The 27,015-nt window shown below is 38.0% G+C and overlaps 1 protein-coding gene across 1 annotated transcript in view; it reads left to right on the forward strand.

Moving 5' to 3' along the window:
• The first annotated feature begins 5,596 nt into the window (after positions 1 to 5,596).
• LOC146476687 (pleckstrin homology domain-containing family M member 2-like) overlaps positions 5,597 to 27,015 on the forward strand; it is a 29,132-nt gene continuing 7,713 nt past the window's right edge. The window contains exons 1-19 of the mRNA XM_085114269.1: positions 5,597 to 5,791; positions 8,316 to 8,398; positions 8,725 to 8,846; positions 11,752 to 11,861; positions 14,809 to 14,908; positions 16,215 to 16,239; positions 17,157 to 17,219; positions 17,514 to 17,553; positions 18,245 to 18,676; positions 18,976 to 19,293; positions 20,121 to 20,187; positions 20,748 to 20,817; positions 21,050 to 21,140; positions 22,495 to 22,565; positions 23,728 to 23,810; positions 24,439 to 24,574; positions 25,313 to 25,403; positions 25,703 to 25,787; positions 25,871 to 25,901. Of these exons, the coding sequence (XP_084970395.1) occupies positions 8,333 to 8,398; positions 8,725 to 8,846; positions 11,752 to 11,861; positions 14,809 to 14,908; positions 16,215 to 16,239; positions 17,157 to 17,219; positions 17,514 to 17,553; positions 18,245 to 18,676; positions 18,976 to 19,293; positions 20,121 to 20,187; positions 20,748 to 20,817; positions 21,050 to 21,140; positions 22,495 to 22,565; positions 23,728 to 23,810; positions 24,439 to 24,574; positions 25,313 to 25,403; positions 25,703 to 25,787; positions 25,871 to 25,901 (2,001 nt within the window). The 5' untranslated portion in view covers positions 5,597 to 5,791; positions 8,316 to 8,332. The remainder of the gene's footprint in view (positions 5,792 to 8,315; positions 8,399 to 8,724; positions 8,847 to 11,751; positions 11,862 to 14,808; positions 14,909 to 16,214; positions 16,240 to 17,156; positions 17,220 to 17,513; positions 17,554 to 18,244; positions 18,677 to 18,975; positions 19,294 to 20,120; positions 20,188 to 20,747; positions 20,818 to 21,049; positions 21,141 to 22,494; positions 22,566 to 23,727; positions 23,811 to 24,438; positions 24,575 to 25,312; positions 25,404 to 25,702; positions 25,788 to 25,870; positions 25,902 to 27,015) is intronic.

A 27,015-nucleotide genomic window follows, 5' to 3' on the forward strand; every position in this document is an offset into this window, starting at 1 on the left:
TAGAACATATACATATGGAATTTCCACTTTTGGCCGTAGAAATGCATTACCATACCGATCATAATGTCGAGGAGGGGATGGGGGGGGGGGGGGTGGGTGCCTCAATAAGCAAAGTGTTTGAACCGTTCTGGTGACATGAAATGGGGTGATGTTACTGACAAGGACTGTTAATTGGCTCATCCTACCACATTTTCACAGTAACAGTAATAAACAAAACGTTATCTTAAAATGTGGATGAATTTTATTTGTAATTTCACTAGCACTACAAATCACGTTATATCATTGTTGTTGGATGCCTCATGACACAGCTAGCTGGTGAAGGTCTACCGAACGCTTTGTTAGTTCTACAAGGGCAAAGGGGTAATGCAAATTTCCGAGACCCTGGTTGATCTAATCAGAAAATTTTACATAATTCAGTGACAACAACTGAAGCAAGACTGACGGTACACACTTAGTCAACTGTTAGTTTCCACCAGTAGCTGTGATAATAGCCTGTTGAGAAGTAGACTAATGAACATTGTTTTTGAGACATCGATACGTGACGAGCACTGGAGGCGAGAAACGAGATAAGCTCACTACACGAAACTCGCAAGCACGTGAACTCGTTCTTTTTTCTTTTCGAACCTGTTTTTACTCTTTAAACAGATAGGTGAATTACGATGCTGAAATGAAATCACAATGAAATTTTGAAGCCCGCTTTTAATACAATTAAAAGTAGAAGGATTTCTACCTAACGCAACAATCAAGCGAAGAGATTAAGATAAGAACGGCCTTTGGGTACTGGCCTTTGAGTGAAGTGCATCGCCAACGCTACAGCTGGTTCACAGATGTTTATCTGTTATTAATTATTAACGAACGATAAACAAAACCCACTAGTTAATATTGAACTGATAAAAGATAAGCAGGTGTTGACTACAAATTTCCAGTTAATTATGAACCAATTTGAGCTACTTCTCATGACTGAAATGCAAAAAGTCGGTAATTTGATATGTGGCAGTCCTTTATTGATTATTAGTTTTTATCGTTCTCGGCCCCAAAACCTTTAGCTTGACTGCGCAAGTCCCTCAAAGTGTAGCCAAAATCGCCAAAATCGACACAGTGACAAAATGAGTGCGCATGCTTGTCACGCGTGAGCAATCTTACTCGGCAAAATGGCGGCATTTTTAAATTCCCATTGCTTGTTCTTATTTCGCGTGGATAAGCCCAAATCAAAATAGATAAGGTTGCCGCTTTCAGGAAAGGTTCCTTCGAACTTTCTCCATCACATATCTTATTCAACAACAAAAAAATATTGTGGTAACAGGTGTGAATTTGGCGATTGAAGTGGAGCATTCGTAATCGATTCACGCTTTGAATCACAAATCTCCGGAGCATGGGCACTCATTTTGCCGCTGTGTCGCCAAAATCTGACTTCAACACGCTTGCGCACCAAAGCGAACTACTGTGTAGCACGAAAATTTTGCGGAGTGGCGATTTTTGTGGTTTCTTCGGTGCAGGCCGCCGCAGGAGCGCCACTAGAACATGGTTGGTCTGCTGCACGATTCAAGTATGTGCGTTCCTTCAGATGGCCCATTCCTGCCAATCTAATGTACTGAATAGGCCATTTTCGAGTTGCTGTGGACCCCACTATGAAAAGCGAGGCTAAGTGCAAAAGCTTTTCAAATGAAAATTAATTTCGTTTGCATATAAATGAACACCGATTTTCATAATAAGAATTTTACACCTAGCCTCGCTTTCATAATGAAATTTAAGCAACTCGGAAATGGCCAATTGTTGGCAGCTCTAGTTACTTTCTATAATGGAAAATCACGTTAATGTTCCTGTTTAAGTCCAATGTATATCGCCCCAGTGGCATAAGTCTATTAAAAGCGGAGTTTTAATTTGACTGAAGGTTGTTAATTTTGCAGCGTTTTATTTTGCAGTTTTTATTTTCTGCCGGAACTAATTTTTGCGGATCGAGGTCAATCCGCAAAAATTAGAACCAGCAAAATTTTCATGCTACATGGTTAACCCAGACATCTTTACTCCTTGCCATCCTTGAAGGCTGCACGTCAAATCAATGTATTTCTTTGATGCCAACAGGGGTAGTCGCCGTGGAAACGTTACTGGACGCCTTTGGCAAAACTTAGAGAAAAAAAATTAGTTACAATTTAACTGGAATTAGGACTTGATTTACTCCTGATAAAATACACAAGTGGTACGTTGCGCCATTTTGCTAACATATTTGTTATCTGCAGTTACTGCTACACAAAGGCTGTGGTCACAATGCAGTGTTTTTAAAGTGTGGGTTCGCCTCTAGAATCAAGATTAACTTTTGTTCTGGTCACACAGGGATTTAATATATAGTCGCCTGCCAAGCATGATTTTGCACGTCAAAATCGCTTCGATTTCTTCAGTGTTTCTTCATTAAGCATGGTTTCTATATGAATTTCCTGATCGTCCGGATCGTCCCACAATATGTTCAGACGATCACACGGAAACACGTGCGGGACGATTGGGGCGATCACAATCGCCTGGATAGAATTGAGGTCTAAACGGACAATTGGGACGATAAAAAAATCTGAAGCGTTTACATGGAAACCACTCTTAGACGATCGGGGAGATCGGTACGATCTAAATGTAGCCCAGCTACCATCATTTTTCCCAGAATTCGTTGCGTTTCATTCCATCATGGCGGCCACAAGTGCTCGCTTTTCATGTAGGAGGTGCAAAATTGCGGGAAAATTCGATTTGGATGCGGCTGAAGCGGCCGAAAAAAAAAAAAAAAGACAAAAAACACGAGACACACTCTTTGATTTACAGCAGCCATTTTGTAGCCAATTTCCCGCCACAGTTATGTTGTCGGCCCAACATCGGCACGTTCTGCCGATGCCGATAGGGGTCATTTCTTCATATGACCCAATAGGCCATTTTACAGTTGTGTGCTAAGTGGCCTGGCGTTGGATTGCAAGCGAGGTTGCGGGTGACCTTGTTTTGATACAATCCTCACTGTTTTTTATATGTAGATCATGCTGTTCTTATGCTAACTAGTTTACATTTACATGTGAATAGTGGTGAGGTTTGTATCAAAACAAGGTCACCCCCAGCCTCGCTTCCAATCCAAGGCCAGGTCACTAAACACACAACTGTAAAATGGTAACTCTTGAGTAGTGCAGGGACCACTTGTACAAACACCGGATCTTTGTGTAGATCAGGATAAGCAATGTTGAATAAAACGTAAAATTAAATGCAAGGCTGATCGGACAGCTAAAATAATTTTATTGCCCAATATTTCGGTTAGACAATACTAACTTTCTTCAGGGGCGGCAAAAAGCTAAGTAAAAATTGGAAGTATTGTCTAACCGAAATTTTGGGCATTAAAAATTATTTTAGCTGTCCGATCAGCCTTGCATTTAATTTTTAAACTGTAAAATGGCCTATTTGAACAATGTGTAAACTAGTGCCCAGACGAAACTTTTGGATGCAGGGGAACCAACGCAAAATAAACTGTTCTGAATACGTTTCCGGATCTCTTGTAGTAGAAATGCGCATGTCAGACGTCACTTTACGTGTAAATAAACCAAACTGATTGCAGGGCTGACACTACGGCAAAGGGCTTATTTATTTGGGCCAATATTTCAACAAGTACAACTAGTCTTCTTCAGGGCCAGAGTTACAATGAGAAAAACTAACGGCTCTTAAAAGTTTAAATTTGAACGTAATTTGAACACCAGATGGCTAATGCCATCTGGTGTTCAAATTTAGACTTTTTGTAGCCGTTACATATTTTTTTACCTATATGCATCTTATGTACTATTATATACGATACGTCATGTACACTAGTTAACCATCAACCGTTTATATTTACGTTCAAATTTAAACTTTTAAGAGCCGTTAGTTTTTCTCATTGTAACTCTGGCCCTGAAGAAGACTAGTTGTACTAGTTGAAATATTGGCTCAAATAAATAAGCCCTTTGCCGTCAGTATCAGCCCTGCAATCAGTTTGGTTTTTTTAGTGCCAAGACCCTTTATGACCTTCGGAACGGGCCGGCAATTTCGATAGGAAATGTTCTTATCCCTCAGTTTAAACATTCTGCGCTTCAACTTCAAGGTATGAAACCCAAATTATTTGATTCAAATATTTAGTCTCTGAATGCAATTCAAACATCCACTTCGGCGATTCAAACATTCAGCTCAGCAATCCAAACTTTTTTTCTCAACCTCAGTGCCTCTCGGCTTGTCTACATCAAACGCCAAGAGGTGCCCCACCTTAGGGGACATCAAGGGCACCCAACAGCTTCCTGCGCCAAGGTAACCTAGGATCATTTTGTAGCCTCTTCCAGGGGGCACTCTTTTCGTATTTCCTTACAAGCAGGATCAATTAGGTCATCATCACTTATGTTAGCCTGTTCCAGGCTCCTAGAGAGACGCACGAAGGAGAGGGCGAAGGGGCCCCCCTCGTTTTCGTCCCCTCGCCGTCTCCTTCGCGTTCCCTCGCCGTCTCCTTCGCGCGTTTCTCTAGGAGCCTGGAACAGGCTACACTTATGTCGGAAAAAGGTCTTGATGTGTTGATTCCATAGATACCCCTAGAATGCTGCCGACATTAGTTGCGTTAAACCCGTTTCTAATGAGGTATTCCAGTCGTTCTTGGAAAATCATTCACTTTGGCCTTCCACGATTCCCACTGTAGTACTGGCCAAAGGATTCGACGTATTTTCAATTGTTGAACCTATATCACGAATTATGAGGTCTACTAATGTTTATTTGCCTGCTGCCCGTCCCAGTCCGGATAAAGTAGAGTTTTGTTTCAGGGGGAAACCTGATCCCTCCCGAATACAGAACCATGCACTACGAACAACCTTGAGGGAGAAAGGCTGCAAACCTAACGTTAACATGACATTAAACAGGGGCACCCAACGACGGTTTTCTCTCAGATCCTTTGAAACGCTATTTTAGGCTATTTGGAGTGCCTTTAAAGCTCTGTAGGTTCATTTAAGGCTGCGCTATAATATTTTTATCTGTTCGGTCATTCTAGGGGAACTTCAGTCTTTTCGAAATTACTAGGGCATTTTTGTCCATTTCCCGAAAACCTTAGGTCTTATTTCCTTTCCGAAAATCTTAGCTGACCTTTTTTCGGTACCCGAAACGACATTTTTATCAATCCGAAAACACTAGGCCTTAAATTTCCCATATCCCGAAAGTTCGGGGTGAAAATTCCCTTTAGAAAATTGTAAGGGATATTAAGGACCTTCCGAACAGATAATTTACCGAAACGAAACGATCCGTTGGGTGCCCCTGACAAGTCACTGATAATGTACCATTGTTAGCCGGATCTTGTTCCTTTTAGCCTTTATGGCTTTTTGTTTTAACAATATATATTTCGATTCCCCTCTCAGGTCACACTTCATTTCTGCATGGGGCACATGGCGTCCACAAATCCTTGTAGCATAGTGGGGCGAGTACTGCATTACGGTTACCACCATTCACCTGATTCACGTTCGCTCACAGGAACCTTTGTCAGGGTGTGTTCCTCGTTCCCAGGGCTGTCTGGAGACCGTTGCACGCAACCGTAACTTAGTACCGAGGCAAACTTTTTCCAACGTTGAGCGTGGTTACCTATGTGAGGCAAATACATGGAAAAAAAACTTGTTGCTCTGATCTGTATTTAATGTGGTCTAAAGTATAGTATTGAAGTGTATTTGTGATCTGAAATTTGTTGCATTTTGTGGGAAATGAATAACTGGAAGCTGATGCGATGCAGATCATAAGTTGAATGAGGTTGTTGATCAAAAACCGTATTGGTGATCAAACTGTAAGTTTGACGTAATTGAGTTAATATAAACTATAATTCACACCAACAAAACATGTTTAATTAAACCAGGTTTAGCAAAATGAAAATTGTGAACAGAAAGCTGAACCATTGGCTTTGACATAGGATTCAAGTAAACTTTAAGTTATGCTTTCATTTGTGCTATATTTGTAGTCGACAAAAAACCGGAAGCAGCTTTTATGAAGGAAACAATTTTAAAAGTTCTGTGTTTAACTAAACAGCTTTTAAACTTGCTTAAGCCTTGGTGTGAATGGGGCATAAGTTAGTGTGAAGAGGGCCAAACCACTTTTGCTTACATTCCATAGCTTGCCTTAGAAATCGCTAGGGTTTTAAACTCTTCTACAAGGTGTTTACATTTGTTGACTACCGATGCATTATATAGTCCCTGGGATTGTGAAGGGGGGGGGGGGGGGGGTTGCTGGCAACCCATCTTCTACATTATCAGCCTGACATGATAAAGATCTAGCAGTCTTAAGCCCCATTCACACCAACAAAACATGTTTAATTTAACCAGGTTTAACAAAATGAAAATTGGCAACAGAAAGCTGATGGCTTTCACATTGGATTCAACTAAACTTTAACGTATGCTTTCATTTGTGCTAAATCAGCAGTCGACAAAAATCCGAAAGCACCTTTTATGAAAGAAACAATGTTAAACTGTGTTTAACTAAACAGCTTTTAAATGTGTTTGAGCCTTGGTGTGAATGGGGCATTAGTCTGAATGGTTCAGTTTTCCTTTTGTTCAGGACCGGGCTAAAATCTCTTTCTAAAGTGATTTATTAGCTATTTTGTGATTTATTCATTAGTGATTTTCAGCTGTCATTGTCCAGGTTAATCAAATCAGGCAATCTTGATGGTTGCAAAACCAGCCTTCATACATGTTAACATTTTATATGTATTTTCTTTGTTAGAAAAGTGTTAAAAACCTCAGTGACCCATGCGTGTTTGATTCATTTCTAAAATGTATTGTTTCCCATTGCTCAACCGACCAACCAACCAACAGTGCTCATGATTCATCTCAGCTCAACAGAGCTTTACAAATATGTTCACACACAAACTTTGACTACTTCTTGGCCTAGAAACAAACTTGGATGACCAGTATATTTTATATATGTTTGTTCTGAACCTCACTGGTGGGTGGCCGAGAATGACAAATCTTGTCAAATGATGAAGGAAGGTGTGAGTTACATGGTGTCAGATCAATTATTGTTCTGACACCATGTATTTTTGGCAGTCAAGATTCCTTCTGGACTTTTGTTGTACAATTAGCACAATTTTTTACAAAGGATCATTGGTGAAACGCTTTATACCAAAACATAATGGGTAAAAGAAGGACTCTTATTGCAGTTATTAATACCCTAGTGTTTAGTAAATTGTTTTATTGTTCAAAATATATGTTGACAAACTCCTCTAAGTCCATTATCGACAAACTGCAGAGTGTACAAGATTTCGCCTATAGTATAATAGTAAGCGGAGCATGGAAATATGACCACATCACGGCCATACTAAAATGCCTCAAGTGGTTGCTGGTATCTAACCACTTTTGTTATTGTAGTGCCATCCTGGCCTTTAAATTTATGACTGGCTGTGCCCCCAAATATGTGAGCACTTTCTTTACAAACAGGCTAATATCAGCAAGTACACCACCAAAACTCTCAACTATTGAACATTCCCCTTTGTAAAACTGCCTGAACCAAAGAACCTTCTATTATTGAACTGTCAATGCCTGGAATTCCTTAGAACCTAATTTAAAACTCTACGGTACAATGACAACTTTTACGAAGATTTTAAAATGTAACCACCTAAAAGACCTGAGGTTTTGCATGTTCAATACCTTAATACCTTCTAATCAGTTAATGTTGCTCCAATGTTTTACCTGTTGTTTTTCACTTTGTTTGCCATATTTTAAAACCTATGATTATGGGCAAGATTTTCGTTTTTATCACAAAAGCCCAAAGCAGTGGATAAAACATTGGAGCAACTTTTCCTGAAGATATTTAAAGCCACATGTATGTAAAACCTCTGTTGAATCTGAGCTAAAACAACAAAAAAGTAATCTGAAATGCACTATACATGTAGATCTAAGGGTGCAGGGATTGTGCAGTGGTGAGAGCACTCACCTCCCACCAATGTGGCTTGGGTTGCCGGGATTCCCGGACTCGGCGTCATGTGTGGGTTGAGTTTGTTGTTGGTTCTCATCCTTGCTCCGAGATGTTTTTCTCTGGGTACTCCAGTTTTCCCCTCTCCTCAAAAGCCTTCACTTCTAAATTCTAATTTGATCTGGAAAGTGTCCCAAATAAGTGCACTGCACTAAATACATTGACCCTTAAATAAAGTGATTTATTTTATGTTATGCAGAGAGCCCTTCAATTTTAACTTATGTAAGCAGAGTTTGAGTACTGTAATACGTTGAATTAGCAGCATCACTGATCATTTGAGTTCTTTTCAAGCTTCTGAAGTACTAAATAAAGCCATACTCAATCTGGTATTATTTGACTTTGCACAGGCTTCTGATGGCCACTGATGTCTTCAAGGAGCAACCAGTTGAAAGATGAAATTCTTGATCAGATTGCAGAGCAAATAAAGGGAGTAAGTTGCATGGTTTGCATTTGTACATGACATGTTCATCATTTAAATTACTTGTGCTGGACTATAAATCAATACTTTTAACTGTAGGCTGTTTGATTTAACTGAATGAAATTAATAGAAGAATACTATTTTACTATTTCTGCTCAAGGTGATTTTTGTCTTCACTGTTTTACCTTGTTACTTTGCGACGGAGTATATTACTTTTGGACTTTTTAGCACCAAGTGCTGAGCTGCAGCTAACATTTGATATAGAATTAATCATTGTTAAATGGATTCAAGTTTTGATAGTGGATGTTTCAACTGTTAAAATTTTGTTTGTTTGTCAGTTACAGCTGTCGAGTCAACACAGAGCTAGCTTCGGTGAAGATGCAGCCTCTTGTCACATCACTAAAGACAACATTCATGTTCAGTGTTTATTGGACCTGCTTGATCACGTTTTGCTTCATGGGTATTTATTTATTTATCCATAATGGTTTACCAGGTTTTTAGTGTCACTGTTTCTACTAATACCCATTATTTTTCTTTTTCTTTTTTGTTTTTGTTTTTGTATTTTTTGTGTCGGTCACCAACCCTAGACCTCCTGGTTTCACTAAGTCAAAACATCACCCCTATAGATACCTTCCGGTATGACATCAAGTAACATAACAGTCAAGGCATTACAGAGAAATAGCGTGACTTAATTTGTTTAGCTGAGCTAAACAAATTAAGTCACGCTATTTCTCTGTAATGCACCCTTACTACATACATGTTAGTATGACATATTTATTGCCCTTAGACAAACGTTGCAGCCATCGTGCTACTCATTGGCATCTTTGACTTACAACATTTGTGTGACTGAGCTCAGCAAAATATTATTTACATCCATGTGACTCAATCATGAGACAAATCATTAAACTCAGCTATCAATAAAAAATTAATGTTATTCGCTGGCCTACATGTAGTTTGGTCCATATTGGGAAAACCTGTGCCCTGTGTCAGTTTTTGCCAATATGCACCTCCTGGCTGGTGAATAATATGGAGCTGACGTACGGTCTTCTATTTTGGTAAAATTCATGATGAGTCATTTCACTTGTTAAATTCTTGAAAAAATTACCATGGAAAAGGCCAGAAATAACATTTCCGAGCATCTTGTTTTCAACATTATTTGAGTGGTGGGGTATGCCCCCAGACCCCCCTCTGCACCACCCCTTCTCCCCCCACTGTCAATCCAAGCTCACGTTCTGATAACATGAATGTGAAAATTATCAATGTATAAGACTTTTAACAAATCGAATGTGGTTTGGCGTTGTCTGTACTCTTATCAACAACGATATTCGTCATCACAGTGGTCAAAATGTTGTGGACTCACGAGGCGCAGCCGAGTGAGTCTACAACAAATTTTGACCACTGTGATGACGAATATCGTTGTCGATAAGAGTACAGACAACGCTAAACCACATTCGATTTGTTTTTTACCACAATACCAACGCCAAAGAAAATTTTTACAGTAACTGTCAAAATTTCCACGCTGATTGACGCGAGCAGCGTTGTCTAGACTCTTATCGACAACAGAAACTTAGCCAATCAGATTGCGAGATTAGAAACCGTTGTGGTAAAATGTATGTTGTCTTTTGGTAAGTTAAAAGCCATATTGAAAGGCGTGAGCAGGTTAAAACACATGGTCCAAGTTGGCAGTTATTCCAAGAGAAATGGAAGAAAAAAAAATATGACAGAGGAGGGTCTAAGAGAGTTCCAAACTCATTTGCATGGTTTTGAATCAACTAGACTCAATCAAATTGACCCATCTGTCTTTAAGTTGACCTGTTTTAGCAGAAGTCAATTTGCAAGAGACTTAGAGAAAAATACAGAAAGGGCAAAAGGGAAGGGTAGAAAATGTTGATGAGTCGACTTGATTCAATTAAATCGATCGACCCATCTGTCTTCAAGTCAACCCATCTTACAAGAAGTTGATTGATTCGCCTTAGTTAGATGTATAAAATTTCTATTCTTGTGTAGGTGCTTCAAGAACGAGGAAGGCCTTGTTATGCGGGATGCCCTGAGGGCAGGCCGTGTCTTTGGGCCGGGTATCTTTTTTCCTTCTTTTTTTTCTTCACCGTAGCTTCAAGTCGATTTGCACATTAATTTATTCATTAAACTCTGCTCTCTCCTAGAAGGGATCTATTGTTCTGATTGTCTTCAACTAAAACGACCCAATCAAAATAATATTTTTGGCGCGTATATCACAAGGGAGGGCCCCCTCCCCCATCCCTACCTGTGTGTTGTCAAATCATCATTTGATCTATTCTTTAAACCTGGATTAAATTCTACTCTCTCCTAGATAAGGGATGTTTTTGTCCACTATTGTGGCGGCCATATTGTTTACATGTTTTAGACTCAACTATGCTGTTTTCAAAAAGACAATATTAACCCTTTTAAAGCTGTAAATCGAAAGAATAACTTTTAAGAAGCACTCAACAGTTAAAACAGTGGAATTTGGAGGGTTCCTTGTGAAGGAATCATGCTTTGTTTGACAGTTGTAGAACCACAATGCGAGAGGGAAAAGGTCGTTGATAAGCTAAAACACACAGCACATCACTGTGTCGAATTGGTGCTTAAACACTACTGGAAATCCACTTTACAAAAAGATTAAAGGTTTGATTGTCAATTTTTACTAAAAGTTTTCATTTAGGAAAGCTTTTTGCCTGTTTTTCTTTTTTTTTTTTTTTTTTTGGTGAAACTAGAACAATTTGTAATCTTACACTTTTATTGAAATTACATAACCAGAATAGAAAACGTGAGTCAGGTTATGTTATTGCAATGCAATTTCCGGTATAACGATAAGTAGTGTAACACAAGGGAATTAACAGAAACAACATCAGGCTATCTTTATGACTCAAACTATTCCATTAGCTAGCCAAAGATAGTTTTAAAAATCTGCAAAGTATACAATGGGAATAAATGAGGCCACATTAAGCATCCCGCGAAAATGTCATTAGGGGCATCTTGTTATCTTTCAGTCTCGCCCGACCTGACTTCTGGTGAGTCTGATTAACTTTCATGATGAGGATAGGTCGAGTCTATACAGATACATTCATGTTCAGCCAAAGATTCTGTCTATTAAAACACAGTCAGGTGATTGCTTGGACTGTAAGAACAGAAGTACCATCTGACTGTTTTTGTGGCTGTTTGGCAATGAGGATGTGACACCATCAGCTCAATGTAATAGTTTTGATATTCCAGTGTACCAATATTTACAGGGAGCAGATGTATACGGAATTACTAGTCTAAGAGGACCTGCGTGAGAGAGGTTAATCTACTTGTTCAGTGCACACCATTATACTTTGCTCAAACCATTTCATTTTTGCTTTTCTTAGGTTAGAGAGGGTAGAATTGGGTTACTGGCCATTTGTGAAGGAGCTTACCCATTCTGAAACAGCAAAACACATTGCCAATCATCCTCAAGTCACAAATGATTTAGACAAAGGTAAAATAGGCATTCACATTATTCTTTTTAAAATTATGAATTATTCATGTGTAAAACATGTATTTATATTAAATAAAAATTACATATAGTTAAATTGTAAAGTGAGAAGGCAAAGACCAGCTTACAGATGTAGTTCTGGAAATATTTAGTATGATTAAGTGTAAGCATGCTTATAAGAATGGACCCACTACACCCAGGTACGTGCAAAGAATTTGTTCATCTTTGGCATTTTAGCTATGTTCATACCGTTACAACTGGACTTTAGAAGTTCTCTGTAATGTCAAAACCTTACTGACCAATTGTTTAAGATTAGAACCCAATATTAATACAATTTTAATCAATGTATGATTGAGTTACTCTAAAGTCACCCTTCAAGCCTAAGTGGCCTACATGACTGGTGCTTATACCCATTAAGCAACTAGGAGTATTACTACTCCCCCCTAGATGGGATGCAGTCCATCACAGGGAACACCTCCACTAACTTATGTTGCTGGTATCCATTTATACACCTGAGTGAAAAGAGACAATGTGGAGAGCAAAGTTTTGTGTCTGTCTTGAAACACCACAATGCAGAGATCAACCTACTCAAGAACCACTGACTGTCTGTTTGAAATTCCAATGTGCTAACCATTACACCACTGTACCTCTACCTATCATCCCTGGATCCTTTGAATCCCATTTACTATTGAAAATTAACACTGGTTATGTCCTGAAGACGAAAGGCACTGTAAAGGCCTGTAAGCATTCCATGGAAGAGTCCTCATACATGTTAAGTTGATCTAAACTCAAGTTATTTTGAACATATAGTGCCAACTTCTCTGTATACAGTAAATCACAATTTTTGCAAGAGAAAGTGATCCTAATGCTGGGGAATAGCCCGGAGCTTCAAAAGTTCTTCATGAAAAGAACAGACCTTTCCAGGCCCTCTGAAGGACTACATTGTATAATTTGATAAAAATAAAACTTAAAGGGCTCAACTGATAGTCATCAGCAAATTGTCCTGAACTATGTTAAACCCATTACTGGTATACAAGGAGTTTGTTTTCCCTTGTGCCTTGTTGGCCTACAAACCCAGAGGCTGGTTCAGACTGGTCATGTGATCTGGTGACAAAACAAACTCCTTAGGAGGAGTCCCAGCAGAGGATTTTCATCTCCCTCTCTCTCTGGGGAGGGGAGATGAAAGACCCTCAGAGCAAGCTTGTCTTTTTGTTTTTATCCAGTCACGCAAAACCAGTCTTCTTCTTGCTGAGAAACAGAACATTTCAAAATCTTATAATTATTGACATGATGGTATTTTTCATAATGCCTTATCAAAATATAATTATATACTAGATTCTCCATGCCTGAGCATGCATGGCATGACCTAATTTACTTAAAGAAAAACTTACATGTTACCCACCTAGCCATTCAAATAAGGCAAGAATGTTATGTCCTGTGAAATATAAGACATACCCACTTAGCCAATGGGCATTAGTTTTGTTAGGACATACTTCTTGGCCTTATTTGAAGCACATGTAACCTATGAAACACCATTTAGAGATTAGTTACTCTGAACATTCTTTTAACCCTGGACATCAACAAAACTAAAAATTTTGGGACCAACATCCATAGGTATTGCTCTTTTAATTTATACAACATGGCGCGCATGGACTTGTAAAAGCTCCGTGCCCATGTTTTTCCTTTTCAATGTTACCCTTGTTGTAACTTTGGGGCCAATCTACCCTATGGAAAAATATGGTGCCTGTGGCTGTTCATTTTACCACAATACCTTGCACACCTAACACAGCCAAATTAGGCACATTGAAAACCCTGTTCTAAAACATTGTGTATGATAGGTTTAAAGTTAAATAGGAACTTTCCTGTGTGTGTTTTTATAAGCATTTTTAGAGATTTCATATGCTAAGAACTACATGTATGGCCTGCCCGGACTGTTAGCTGGTTTGCAGAGATTAGTCTCGCTATTCTGCAGAACTAATTGCTCCAAATACATTTACCTGTACCCCACCCAAAACTACCTGTAATTGTTTTGACAGAGAAAATTAACAGTGACTTTAAACGGATAACAAAATAATGCTTTCATGGACAGAGCAATGGCTTAAAGCATTTCAATAGTCATGATTCACTCGGACGACATCCTCAGAACAGCCATCAGTTACCTTTAATTAATTTTTAGGATTTATATCAACAATTTGGTCTTGGCAAATGAATTTAATGAGTGTCAAATTCAAACCTAACCTTTAAAAAATTCCATCGCTTCAATGGCCACCCCATCACCCCATAGGATTGCCACATATAAAACAAAATTTTATATGAAACATAACTACAGATTTGTAACCTTATTGAAACTCATTTACTTACTCATTCACTTACTGGTGAAGGTACTTGTTTCATGTATGTGTGCTTCGTTTTAGCTTTAAGCTGGCCCATTTAAACGGTTTCAATATTTGCTTCAACATGTGTTCAACACTTTATTGAACCAAATGTCGGGGGCGTTCAACATTGTTGAAAGTAAGAAAATGTTGAAAGCTTGCTGGAAGCGTGTTGAATCAAATTTAAATTGGTTTAACTTTCACTCAACATCAGTTCAATGTTTTCTTTGTTCTTGAAAATGTTGAGTTGTGTTGAAACCGTTTGAACACTCTGCTCATCCAGCATTTTTTGTTCAACCTTTGTTGAACAAATGTTGGGCAATGTTGAAACCATTTCAGCGTGCCTTTACTTGTTAATTAGGAACAAGGGTTTTGCTTGGAACGTGGGTTATGAAACTGCTAAGTAAACATGATATGGCTTGGGCATTATAAGCTTATATAGATGGCTTTGAGTCTTTTTGGGTAATTGCTGCATCTTGCAATTGGGTTCTACCAAACAAGGGGACTTACATTATTTTAGAAGCTAATAAAAAAAAAAAGGCATTCATATAATAATGTTGATTGGGTGTGAATTTCAGGGCGTGTGTGGATTTTTACTGCTTTCAATGATGGGTTGTTGGAGAGCTACATTAGATTATTTGTGGACAGTCAACAGCTTGCCAGAAAATTCTATACAAAGTGAGTGTACAAATAGTCTTAATTTTATCAGTGAATCAGTAATTTTTACAATTAACATTAATTCCACATAGAATACCAAGGTATTGAAAACCGAGTTGTTAGTTTTATTTAGCCAATTACATGTAATGATGGATTGAATGAGAGAAAAGCAAATGAAATAATAAGAGCTGAAATTGGCGAGGTTACCACTTTGTAGACCTTGTCCATAAAATAAGCAGCCAAGACTCATATCTGCTGTAATTACAAGAATTATTTTCTGAAGAGAATAGTGAACGGCTCATTTCTTAAAAGTTTTTAGTTTGTATAAATTGTTTTCAATGTCTGTCCACTGTTAATTGGCTCAATTTAGATGCAAACATTTGGTATTTCTAACAAGAGGATTTTCCTCAAATTTTCACACTAGTTGGCAAATGTTATTGTGGTTACTAGATACCTGAAGAGGAAAAGTGTGGTCACCTTACTGGTTTTGCAGATATTTTACAAAACAGTGGTAAATCGAGCTCCAAAACTGGTGTTTGTAAGAAGGGACTAGGACAAGTGTTAAAAAAACTCCTTAATTTCTGCGTAAAATGCAAATTAAGAATTTTCAATTGTTAGATATCAGTGAGATTGAATTATTATAATATTTAGCAGAAAAATTGTGACTTTGCCATTATCATACATGCGAACCCACGGAGTACAAAAATCAGGAGACGTCTAGAATTTTTCAGGGGCAACCAGCAGAACTGTGTCAGCAACAGCGAAGTGCCTCCGAGGGCTGTGGCATCAAGGCTATATTTAGGGCTTCAGTGGGGGTGGGGGGGGGGGGGGCAGAGGCGTCAACCCTCCACCGTAATTTCAACATTTCATTACTTCATTACACAAGGAGGAAGTCTGTTATATTTTTTACTAAGTATTCAATATTTATAGTGGACGTAAAAAGCGGGAGATTTATGTCCCAAAGCGGGAGAGCAGGAGACGAGCCAAAAAAGCGTGAGTCTCCTGCCAAAAGCGGGAGAGTTGGCATCACTGCATTATGCAGTGTAGAGTTGCTCCTACTAACTTTACTCTAGAGTAAAATTTCTATCGCACATGCTAACGAGCCTAGTAGGGCCAACAAATTATCACAAGAATAAAAGACTTAACCAGCCACAGTTTATAACAGTACCCAGGAGATAGTCAGATTTCAATCCTATTTGATGATTTACACAGTGATTTGGTGTTTATTGCTTACTTCAGACATTTGGAAATTACAACTAAAAATACATCATAAATTATTTTTATGACCAAACAAAACTCTCACAGTATTCTAATATTTTGTTTAAAGGAAGGCCTTTGTACGAGACAGAGAGGTATGCCACCATTTTGTACAGATCTAATTTGTTACTCAGAGCTTGACATGTAACCTCTTCATCATGAAACAAAGTTGCTATACTTTAGATATGCACTGGTACCAGCATATTTTAAAGATAATTTTGTCTCCGCTCTCCATCCTGCAACATGTAATTACTGGGTGGAGGGAAAAACCAGCGGAAAGGAACTCTCATGTGTCAGGGGAGAGATTGATTCTTCTCTTTTAGACTTGTGAATTATGCAATTGGGGGTTTGCACTTGCATGGTGTTAAAAATCAGAATGCCAATTATTATTACACCCTCCTTAGCCATTTTATGGTTTTATGTGAAGAAAATAATTAAAGTAGGTCACAAAAGGCTGACGCTAAAAAAGCCCTCAAAGGGCATTCTTGTGTCACAGTCACAAGTGTTGCAGTGTTGTATTGTAGTCACTACAAGTCCTTCATATATGGCATTTTATTTTCTAAAATCAAGTAAACCTGGCTGCATGAATGAATGACAGCCGAACCCTGGTGAAAATGTTTAAAAGATATCCTCAAGGAACTTTGTTGATATGTGAAGGATCTTATAGAATCTTGAAAGGGATCCTAAAGGATCTTCAAAGATCTCAGATCTTGAGGGATCCTGCAAAGATCTTGAAGGATCCTGCACTGATCTTAAAGGATGTCGCACAGATTTTGAGGGTTCTTAAAGACATCTGGAAGGATCGTGCACAACTCCTGAAGGATCCTGTGCAGATCTTGAGGGATCTTGCACAGATCTTGAAGGATCCTGTACAGATCTTGAGAGATCCTGTAGGATCTTGCATAGGATCCTTCGAGAATCATTTTTATCAACATTTTAAATACAAAATCCATAGAACTGAGGAAAACTTGGCATTACACTATTGGGACATGTTATTTTATTCTTTTTGTAGAGACTTACTGTTCTCCAGACATTAGTATCTGGTCTTGATTTCATTTCTTTTGCCTTAAACGAAGTAAGTGAATGTGTGTATAACTTGAGTTACATTATTTTATGTAAATGATCTTAAAAAAGAAAGTGTACTCATGCTTAATTAAGTGCCCAATTTCAATCAATACAGTATAATTTACAATAACATACAGGTATAATGTGGTTCATTTCACTGCTTGTCCTCTTAATAGGTTTTTGTTCTGTTCAGAAGCTTCACTAGTACTGTTTAAAGATTCTTTTTCTGTCTATTCATTGTTTTTGTGGTATAAACAATTATCAAGATTGAGTTGTGTTTACCTTGATTGTTTATTGTTACTAGGAATGGCCATATCTTGGGTATGGTAATCAGCCTCTCCATGGTAAAGTATTATGCAAACAGATTAATTTAAAAGTTCTAATTTAGAAAATATGCCTTATTGAAATTTCTTTCATCATTATGACCCTATGATGTGCTTAACTGTTTTGTGGCATTTTTGTAATGACGATGATCCATTTGGTAAGAGTAGTAAGATTGTAATATTGTGTGTATTTGTAATATTGAGGGTTGGAACATTTGTCAAAAAATGAATGCGACGATTTGTAACATCTTGCTGACACCTTTTTTAGATCATACTTAATAAGACCCCACAAGCTGAAGAAAATGATGAATTATTTCTACTCACTGAAAAATTAGATGAAAATCAAACATGTTAAGAAGTCAGAGAAAAAGAATGTGTCAAAAATTTGGTGTGCAGTATTTATTTCTACTATTTTGTTTAACTCGTCAGGTTATACATTTTGGTTATTTTAAGACGTTCAGTTATATTGGGTTGAGTTCAAGAAGAAAACTTTCTAGAAATCTCTGCTTGATTTAACATTAGAGTCACTGTTTTTGATAAAAATATTGCAGCTGTGGACTGCAGAGTTTTTAAAAAGAGAACAAAATGATTATCTCTATAATTATTCTGTAGTGCTTTCCTCTATGCCACAATAGGAATTGTTGTGTCATTGTTCTGTGATGATGGGATATATAAACCTGATTTCACCGACTGAAATAACTTTGACTTTTAGATTGTACACATGCTACAGCGCAGGCAGTTGCCATGGGAGTGGATATCAACAGCTACAATGACAAGGACGATAACGATAGTGTATCTAGCAGCAGCTTGTCCAGTGCATCTACAATAACGACTCCTGTAAGTCCCAACAGAGAACACAAGGGGAGTGTCAAAAACACTGAGGAAGACATCAATGGCCATTCACAGTTTCAAGGATTTTCAAGGCTTCGCCTTAACACAAATCTTCAAAATGATCACTTTCTGGATAGCGAGAACATTGTATTTGATTCTAGAAAAAAGAAAAGCAAAAAACATTTTAGGATGAATTCATTGCAGAATGAAAGAGAAAATATTGATGGCAGTCCTTCACAACAACAGGGTTTTTGTGAAAGTCCCACAACAGATGCAAATGAACAGGAGCTACAAGACACGGAAGCTTGTGATGGTAATCAGCTAAGCATTTATTGTGTAAGACTGTAGCTAGCCTAGGTTTTAAAAAATGACAGCAAAAATTGGATTAAAGTTTTTATTTTATTTCCTACTGCAAATTCCTGGCAATGATCGTTTGCGTGATTACAGGAGCTACAAGACACGGAAGCTTGTGATGGACTAATCACCGGAGCATTTATTGTGTAAGACTGTAGCTAGCCTAGGTTTTCAAAAATGACAGCAAAAATTGGATTACAGTAGTTAATTTATTTCCTACTGCAAATTCCTGGCAATGATTGTTCGCTCCTTTTGCAGAATTAGTTAATTTGTCCGGATACATCAGATCATCATTCCACTCTCAAAGCAGCTGTAGCAGCCTTAACAGCAGTGTACAGTCAGCAGACTCACTCGATCAATTCTGCAGAGACTTTGACTCAAGTGTGAATCTGACCTGCAGTGAGCTCCCCCTCAATAATGCTTCTCTTCAAGTTTGTGACAACAAAGGACAGGATTTGTGTGATACCAAATTTGAGAGCAAAGAGCAGCCTGCCTGTGGTACAAATGAGGATTGTCTACTCAACACTGCTGCCAACGATGAAGAAAGATTAGGGGATAAAACAGCTAGTTATGAGGGTAAAACTACAACATCTACGTGTAATATCGTTTTATGAATTACATGTACGTGTAGTTACAAATGCAAACAGTAACTTATCTTTCATTTACACTTAGGGAATTTAGGTAACCATTCAAAGATTTAATTACTGTTGAACCTGCGGTGAGTGGCCAGCCTAAGGCTTGGAGGTCACTTACAGGGAGGTGGTTGCTTTTGAGAGGTCGGACCACAAGGGAAGGGGGCAGGGGATGCCAACTTTAACATATTAGCCTTTCGTCATTTCATTTCCACACAGTGATGTATGTAGCCACAACGGCAGGTTAAAGCTTCCAACATAATTATGATAGTTTGATTAAGACAGCCGGTGTAATTTCAAAGTTAATATTGCCAAATTACAGTGTCTCATTTTTGTAGTGTACGTGCAGCAACCTGGGAAATGAGAACTCAGATGTAGTAATGGAAGAAAAAATCCATCTCAGTTGTTAGGTTTCACATATTTACACTGTAGTGATGTATTGCGCAGTGAGGGTTGAGATTGTTGGATCATTTGTTAAGTGGTCACTCACTGAAGATTACAAACCAATAGAAAATTTTAAATGTTCTGCCTTAAAAATGGCCACTTGGTCTGTTGGAACAACTGCTGCAAATTGTTTGAATTGACCGGGGAATTTTGGTATTTTGGAAAAAGAAAGTAGTCGCTGAGGAGAGATGATCATACCGTTTGATCGTCAAGTGTATGTTCATGCTGGTAAAACTAACCCTATGTATGTTATGAGCACTTAAAATTTAACTGAATTGCGTAGTCATGTACTTGCGTTGTAATAGAGTTTTTGTGTGACTCTGATAGGTATAATTTTAGGTCTTCCAAAGCGACCTTTGCTGAGGAACATTCCAGTAACATCATGTGACATCAGGTAATGCCCCACTCTGCTTCATTAATAAATTTAACAAGGTGATCATGATTTGAATATTTTGAGAATGGATAATTTTGTTGTTATTAGTTAAATTTATTTTTAGTGTTCTTGTATTTTGATATTAAACAAAAACAACCTAATAGCTGCTGTATGTTTACAGCTGTTTCGACAAAGGTTGTCCAAAAAAGCGTAAAAGCGTATGCGATAATGCCGAAAGGTAGTCTGGGAAATACCCAATAAATTTCAATAAAAGCTCAGAATTCGCATCCCGCCACCTCAAGTCTTCGCTGTACGGTCGAGGCATTCTGGGTTCTGAGCTTTTATTGAAATTTATTGGGTGTTTCCCAGACTACCGTTAGGCATTTATGCGTACGCTTTTACGCTTTCTCGGGACAACCTTTGTCGAAACAGCTGTATAGAGATCGATGAAGTGTGGCATTGTCGTTTTCATAAATACAATGAAAATGAAACGCACACTGTTGTAGCAGCAACGGTATGGGAATGTTTTTGTACGTTACTTTCTTGGTTTGAATTTTTCCATCTCTTATCTCTGTCCGTAGTGTGGACCAAAATACGATCCTTGTATTATCTTTGGAAGTGTTTGAGAAGAATGGCGAAGAGTTTCATCGGGTGAGGAACATTTCAACTCTTATTCAGCTTCATGGCCTTTTTTCTAAACACTACATATGCCACCCCACCCACCCCGCCCTGGAAAAAGGCCAGAATTACCAACAATCCTTAAATTTCACTCAGTATGAGGTTATACAAACCGTCCTGACAAATGAACTACTCATCCCGCAACTGAATTTAAACGTTTATGCTATAAAACAATTGATTATTTTTATTTTATTTAATGCAATAGATGCTGTTGTTCACATGCGGTCACCTGGGGAAACAACTTTACTTTGTCCATGTTCTTCTCACAGACAACGCAATCTATCTCTTGAAAAAAGGTGAATACTTCACTTCTGTTCAGCTTAGGACTGTTGCTTATAATCAACAGTTGAGTTTGATGTTTGATATCTTGCTAGCCTGTGAGAGCAGACGCCTGTTCCGGTTTTTGAGAAAGAGTTCAAAATGACACGAGTGTGGGACATAACAACAATAACGTTGGTAATAAAATTTTACGAAGAAGCAAAGACTTAGAAAAACATTTGACTATAAAAAATTGCGATAAAACGTTTCGTAAAAACATTATAAAAAGGTTAAAAAACACGACGTTTCGATGTACATTACATCATTATCAAGTGAAATTAAAAATGTAAGATTGCGGCTATAAATACAAAAATGGACAATAGATATTAATTAAAATAGTAGCATTGAAAAATGCTACCGGTTAAACAAAAAGTTTCGCACGTATAGAGTCCGTTTGAGTGTTCAAGAAAAAGATAAAAATAAAATTTTAAGCATGGCCATGAAATAAAGAGAAAAAGATGTTCGCCATTATGTTATTGGCTGCAATTGGACTGTATTTAAACAATCTTATTCGTGTCGATGTATCATCGATCAAATTTTTTAGTTTAGTGTATCCAGTAATTTTTGGAAAATTTTCATTTGGTCGTCTGGGCCAGGTTGTTCGAAAGCCGATTAACGCTAATCCACGATTAGATTTTAATCGAGTCTTTCAGCTCGCTCTTAAAAAATGGTTTAAAGGCTAAATTCGAGCTAAAGGTAAAGAAAGGTCTAAGTAAAAACTGAGGGCCAAAATTTTTTGAGAAGAATCTTTAGCAATTACACTCGAGTCAAAGTTTGCGTTAATCCAGGATTAGCTTTAATCAGGTTTTGAACAACTGGGCCCTGATCCGTTACAGTTTAATATGTGTCCTGTCCAGTGGCCCATTTCTTAAAAGTCCTGATAAATTACCGGGGATGTTAAATGTTTTTTTTCAATTCCGTGTTTTACATCAGTTGGTGTTAACAGTTTTGTCTGAGAAAAACAACTACTTAAAAAGTGAAAATTTGGCTGTTTCAAAATCAACAGAAATTGAAGTATTTTTCAGGCCTGGCAAGTTATCAGGACTTTCCATTAAACGGATCCCAGGCTGTGAAAATGTGTCAGCTCTTTTAACTAGTAAAAAGCAGTGCCTTCTGGCTTCAGTTGGATGTTCATCTTGCAGCCGGTAACTGCTGTTTTAGTAAGAAAACAACGCTGCATATATACATGCGCATGTCCGTACTTGCTTCTGAGGTCACCTGACTTGGACCACCAATACACATCAGGTGGGATCAAGCACACAATACCTTGCTGGGTTATTTATTGTATCAGAGTGTAACTTGAATCTATTTAATATTCCTTTAACTTGTCAGTACCATCAAAGGAAGGTGCAAGCTTCTTTGTTCAGTTGATGTTCCCGTTTGCCAATTTGAAGAAGATTGAGGTATTTGAGATTCATTCATCATTATAAACAATACCTTTTCAGTTGTTGTTTAATTTCTGAAATATGATCCAGCAAGTCCCAGTTTAATGAAAGTATGTGGGATTTTCATTATATTGTCATGCTCTCCTTCCCACTGAGGATGGGGTTGGGGGTGGGGGTTGGGAGACTGTGTGACGTACCAAAACAAAATTATCTGTCAGGGAAGCTGTTCCTGGATTGTGTGTAAAATGGTCAGTTTTAGATTGCATGAGACTAAAATCATTTGGTAAAAGTGTTTAGGTAAGAGCTGAACTTACATGTGAGTTTGTTAAGTTTACTATACTAACAGTAATACTAATTTATTATTGCTAGAGCGCTTATTCCAAGGCTCTAAAGCGCTTAACAAGAAATGTAAACTATAAAATGATTAAATATTACTTAAGATGAAATGAAATGATTAAAATATTACTAAGTACGGTGCGTCCTTTTCCTACTGCGCATACGTTCTGCGCATCTCTGGATGGTCCGAGAGGCTCTGATTTCTTAAGGACGGTGCCAACTAATTCAAAGGTATTTTTGCGTGGTTTGTGACTGTGCGGGAAAAGATCTTAGCAAGGGCTATTGAAATTCGAAAAAAAAAAAAAAAATTGGGGTTAACCAAGCATTTTTAAAGGGAACCTCCACTCTGACAACAAACTTTGACGTTAAGTTGTTGGAAATGTCTAAATTGTAAATTTTAGTTTGAAAAGTAGAAATAACATTCAAGTATGCTAAAAATTAGACATGATTATAGTCTGTTTTCGCTTTTAAATTTCCCGCGCGCTGCCATTTTTGGATTTTATGACGTAATACGGTTGCCGCTATTGTCAGTGAGCGGAAGTTGAACAACCGTATTACGCCATGAAATCCAACATGGCGGCGCCTGGGAAATTTAAAAGCGAAAATAAGCGATAATCAAATCCTTTTTTTTGTCCGACACAGAAGCCTTCATCTGAAGCCTTTGTAGTTTGAATTATAGACTTTCCACAAGTCGACTTCTTTGAGCGACGAAGTCGCGACAGCGAACGACGAACGTTGCCAACGAGGGAACCAAAACCGACATAACACAAAGAGTAAAGAGGGAAAATAATATTGAAAAGGGCTTTTAGAAAGTCTATTTGAATTAGTGTTATTCATTTTGTAGGTTGGTCTTAACTTTCAAACAGTTACTTTGGCTTCCAAATTACACAAATGTGTTCTGTTTGTGGCAGATGAAGCGGTCACCAGGTAGAGTGCTGCACGTCCTTGCCTTATTTGCAGGATTCTTTTAGCTAGATTTATTTCATGAATAATTTCAATTCTTCTTTAAATACCGATAATTATTTGATAATTGAGAAAAAAGCAATCCGAATTCTCCGAACTAGTAATCAAAAGGTCATAGATTTGACTCCTGTTGGAAGAAGTCGGATTTCTTTTTTTCCGAGTACGTCAGGCCTGTGTCACTGACTGAATAATACATCATTCTTATGTATTTACCAGGCTTAAAATAGCAAAAACACCATCCCGTTTTTTCTATATGATAGCTTTAATTAATGCACTGTAAAAATCATTGTGACGAACAGCGATGTAAGGTTGATTGATTAAAATAAGATTCAGAGGCTAATGAGATTTCCCTGCTGGTGTCCACTTACGAGAGCTTAAAAACAAAGGAAAAGTCTAAATCGTAAACCTTGAAAGGATCCGCGGTCGCTTACGGGAATGTCCCCTGTTAATACAGAGTTTGTGTGGGAGTTCAAACGGGGTTTTGTAAAGGCTGTCGCACAGCTGTCCTCTTACGAAACAGAGGGAGAGAGAGCTTCCGCTATATGCTAGTTTGGTTCGGTACAAGTGGTAATCGTTGTAGTTTGTTCCGCAGAGATTTTGTATCATCACTGACTAGCATGATCGTGAAATCAGGCCACGGATCGCTCCTTCCAAAGATTGTTTCTTTTTCTACTGTTCAACAAGAAACTCCAATCAAAAGATGGCTGTCTGAACAAGAAACTCTCCAGGTACTACACTGGGCTTCTCTACCTAGCTCAATAGTCATCTTCTGTTACATACAGATGTTAATCCCATTAATGTCATGAGTAATCCATAAGTACTCGATGGTTAATTTTCAGGGCCCAGCAGTTGTTCAAAGCCAGATTAAGTTAATCCTGGGTCAACTTGAAGTTTGATTCGAGTTTAATTTCTTGTCAATAAGCATTTTTCCAAAAGATTTTTGCCCTTCCGTTTTGACGTTGACTTCCATTTACCTTCAGCTAAAACTCAGCTTTTAAAAACATAATTAACGAGCGAGGTATAGACATTTTTTTTTTAGACTTTAAAACGAGGATTAGCATTAATCGGCTTTCGAACAACTGGGCCTAGATTTAATAATCATGAATTATATCCGGCGACTGTTTGAACAAATAGAATTTATCCCTATCAACCGTTTAATGTTCATTTTCGCCACTTATATCGTTCACTATTAGAAGGTGGTCCACGCATTCATGAGAAAAATTCTCGAAAAATGACATCCAAAGATATTGATACAAGAAGACAGGAAAATTTTCAATAGTTGTGCAGTAAGGTATCTAAAGTCCGGCGATGAATGATCGGTGAGTTATCGCTAATAATCAATAAAGATCAGTGAGCAATTATTCAGTGACATGGACAAATCCCTTAGTCAGAAGTTTTTAGTTACTTTTTAATCAGTAACCGCGTTGTGCGTGTTAGTTTACATTGCAGTTGTTGTATGTTTTTAGGCTTCCAGCGTGGATATCGTATGTTTCTCCTTCGTTCAGTGGTGTGGACTAACAGGACCAGATGCCAGCATTGAGGTTCTTACCTACAAAAGTATGTTAAATAATAAATTACTGATGGCTCACATATCACCAGTGTTACTTTGTGCGTACTGCACAACATTGGGAACAACAATATCATTTTTGATGGCATCGATTGTGTGCCAAGAACTTTATAAATGGTTTGATGTGGCAACAAGACGGAAATACTGTGAAAGATAAGCTCGCGGTGTCAGTACCGTGCGAGTGATATATTGGTTTGATTTTATTCTGAATCACTCGATTGGTATGAAGGAAGCCTGGCATACAGTTGTTCAGATTCGAGTTCTGTGTTTTGTTTTTGTCGTTCTCAAGGTGTAAAGGAAGGATACCTGGACTCCAAGCAGCCACAGCATTTAAGGCGAGCTCACAAATGGACCACCAGCTATTTTGTTTTAATGTAAGTGTCGGTGCGGTTGCTTTCTTCAGTAGAGTTGTTTTGAGGACTGCTCTAATCTGTGTTTCTTTCATGTTATGCCACAGGAATGGTGCTCTGTATCAACATGCCAAGCAGGTCAGTCTAGTTTAACCAATCAGTCGTGTTGACAGCTGAGTTTTTTTACCTAGCTAAGAGGCTGAGGAGTTCAGCGTGTCAGTCGTAAATCCTAACTGGGGGCAATAGGCTCGTTGAGGCGCCCTTCTAGCTTATTTGTTGAAATTGTCGTAACGGCTGACAATGTTAACAAGATAACAAGATTACTTAGCGAACTATAAATCAGACCATTCAGGTTACGAGGAGATAAAGGGAAAGCAGTATCTAGGCTGGCTGAATGAAAATGCGAGCTGTATATAACCAGACTTCTTGGAGCTCGCCAGAAACAAGGAAAAGGAAGTGTCAGACATCTTGTAGATTGTCATGCTTCGCACGGGTTAAGTAAGCAACGAAATTAGAATTAATTAAACTTTGGTTGGATGGTACTTATGAAAAGAAGTATGTCCTTTCCCTAATTTCAAATTTGCAAAATTGTAGTGTTTTAGTTGTAATTTAAGTGTTGTTTACAGTTACACTCATCACTAGGGAACCAGGAATTCGAATCAAACAATGGAAAAAGTCTGTAACTTTTCACGATCGTTATTTTGAAGCCCCCACAGTGCCGCCCGTGACCCTTTTACAGGCTCTCTCCTGTTAATTTAAGTAAAAGTTTTCTTTACGTCTTAGCGTCACAGGATCATTCATACGTTACTCATATTTTGCGTAAGAAGAAACTTTTAACCCAGTTTCATTGAGATCATTTCGCAAAAATAAATATGCGGTTATTGAAATCCAAAAAGAAAATTGGGGATAACCACGTATTTTCAGCGATAATTTTGGAAAAAAGAATGTGACACATTGTTTTGTATTTAAACGCTTTTTAGAATTCTTTTCTTCTTTTTAGTTGAATTTCAATAGTCCTTGCTAAAATCTAAGTTCTTTATTGCTTTTCGGAGTTTAATATACAGACATAATATACGCGAGGGGAGAAAATATTGCATTTTACGCTAGGGTGAAACTTGCTCTTATAGCGTGTGACGAAAATGCATGCAACAGATAGTTGTCTTCCTACTAACGTTGTATTCTATTTCTTTGCCTTCACGAGTTTGCTGGGTTTGTTGTTAGTTAAAACGGTAATTCATACCTGTATGTAAAT

Source organism: Pavona decussata, unplaced genomic scaffold (genome assembly GCF_977016875.1).
Source record: "Pavona decussata unplaced genomic scaffold, jaPavDecu1.1 SCAFFOLD_75, whole genome shotgun sequence".
Classification (NCBI taxonomy): Eukaryota; Metazoa; Cnidaria; class Anthozoa; order Scleractinia; family Agariciidae; genus Pavona; species Pavona decussata.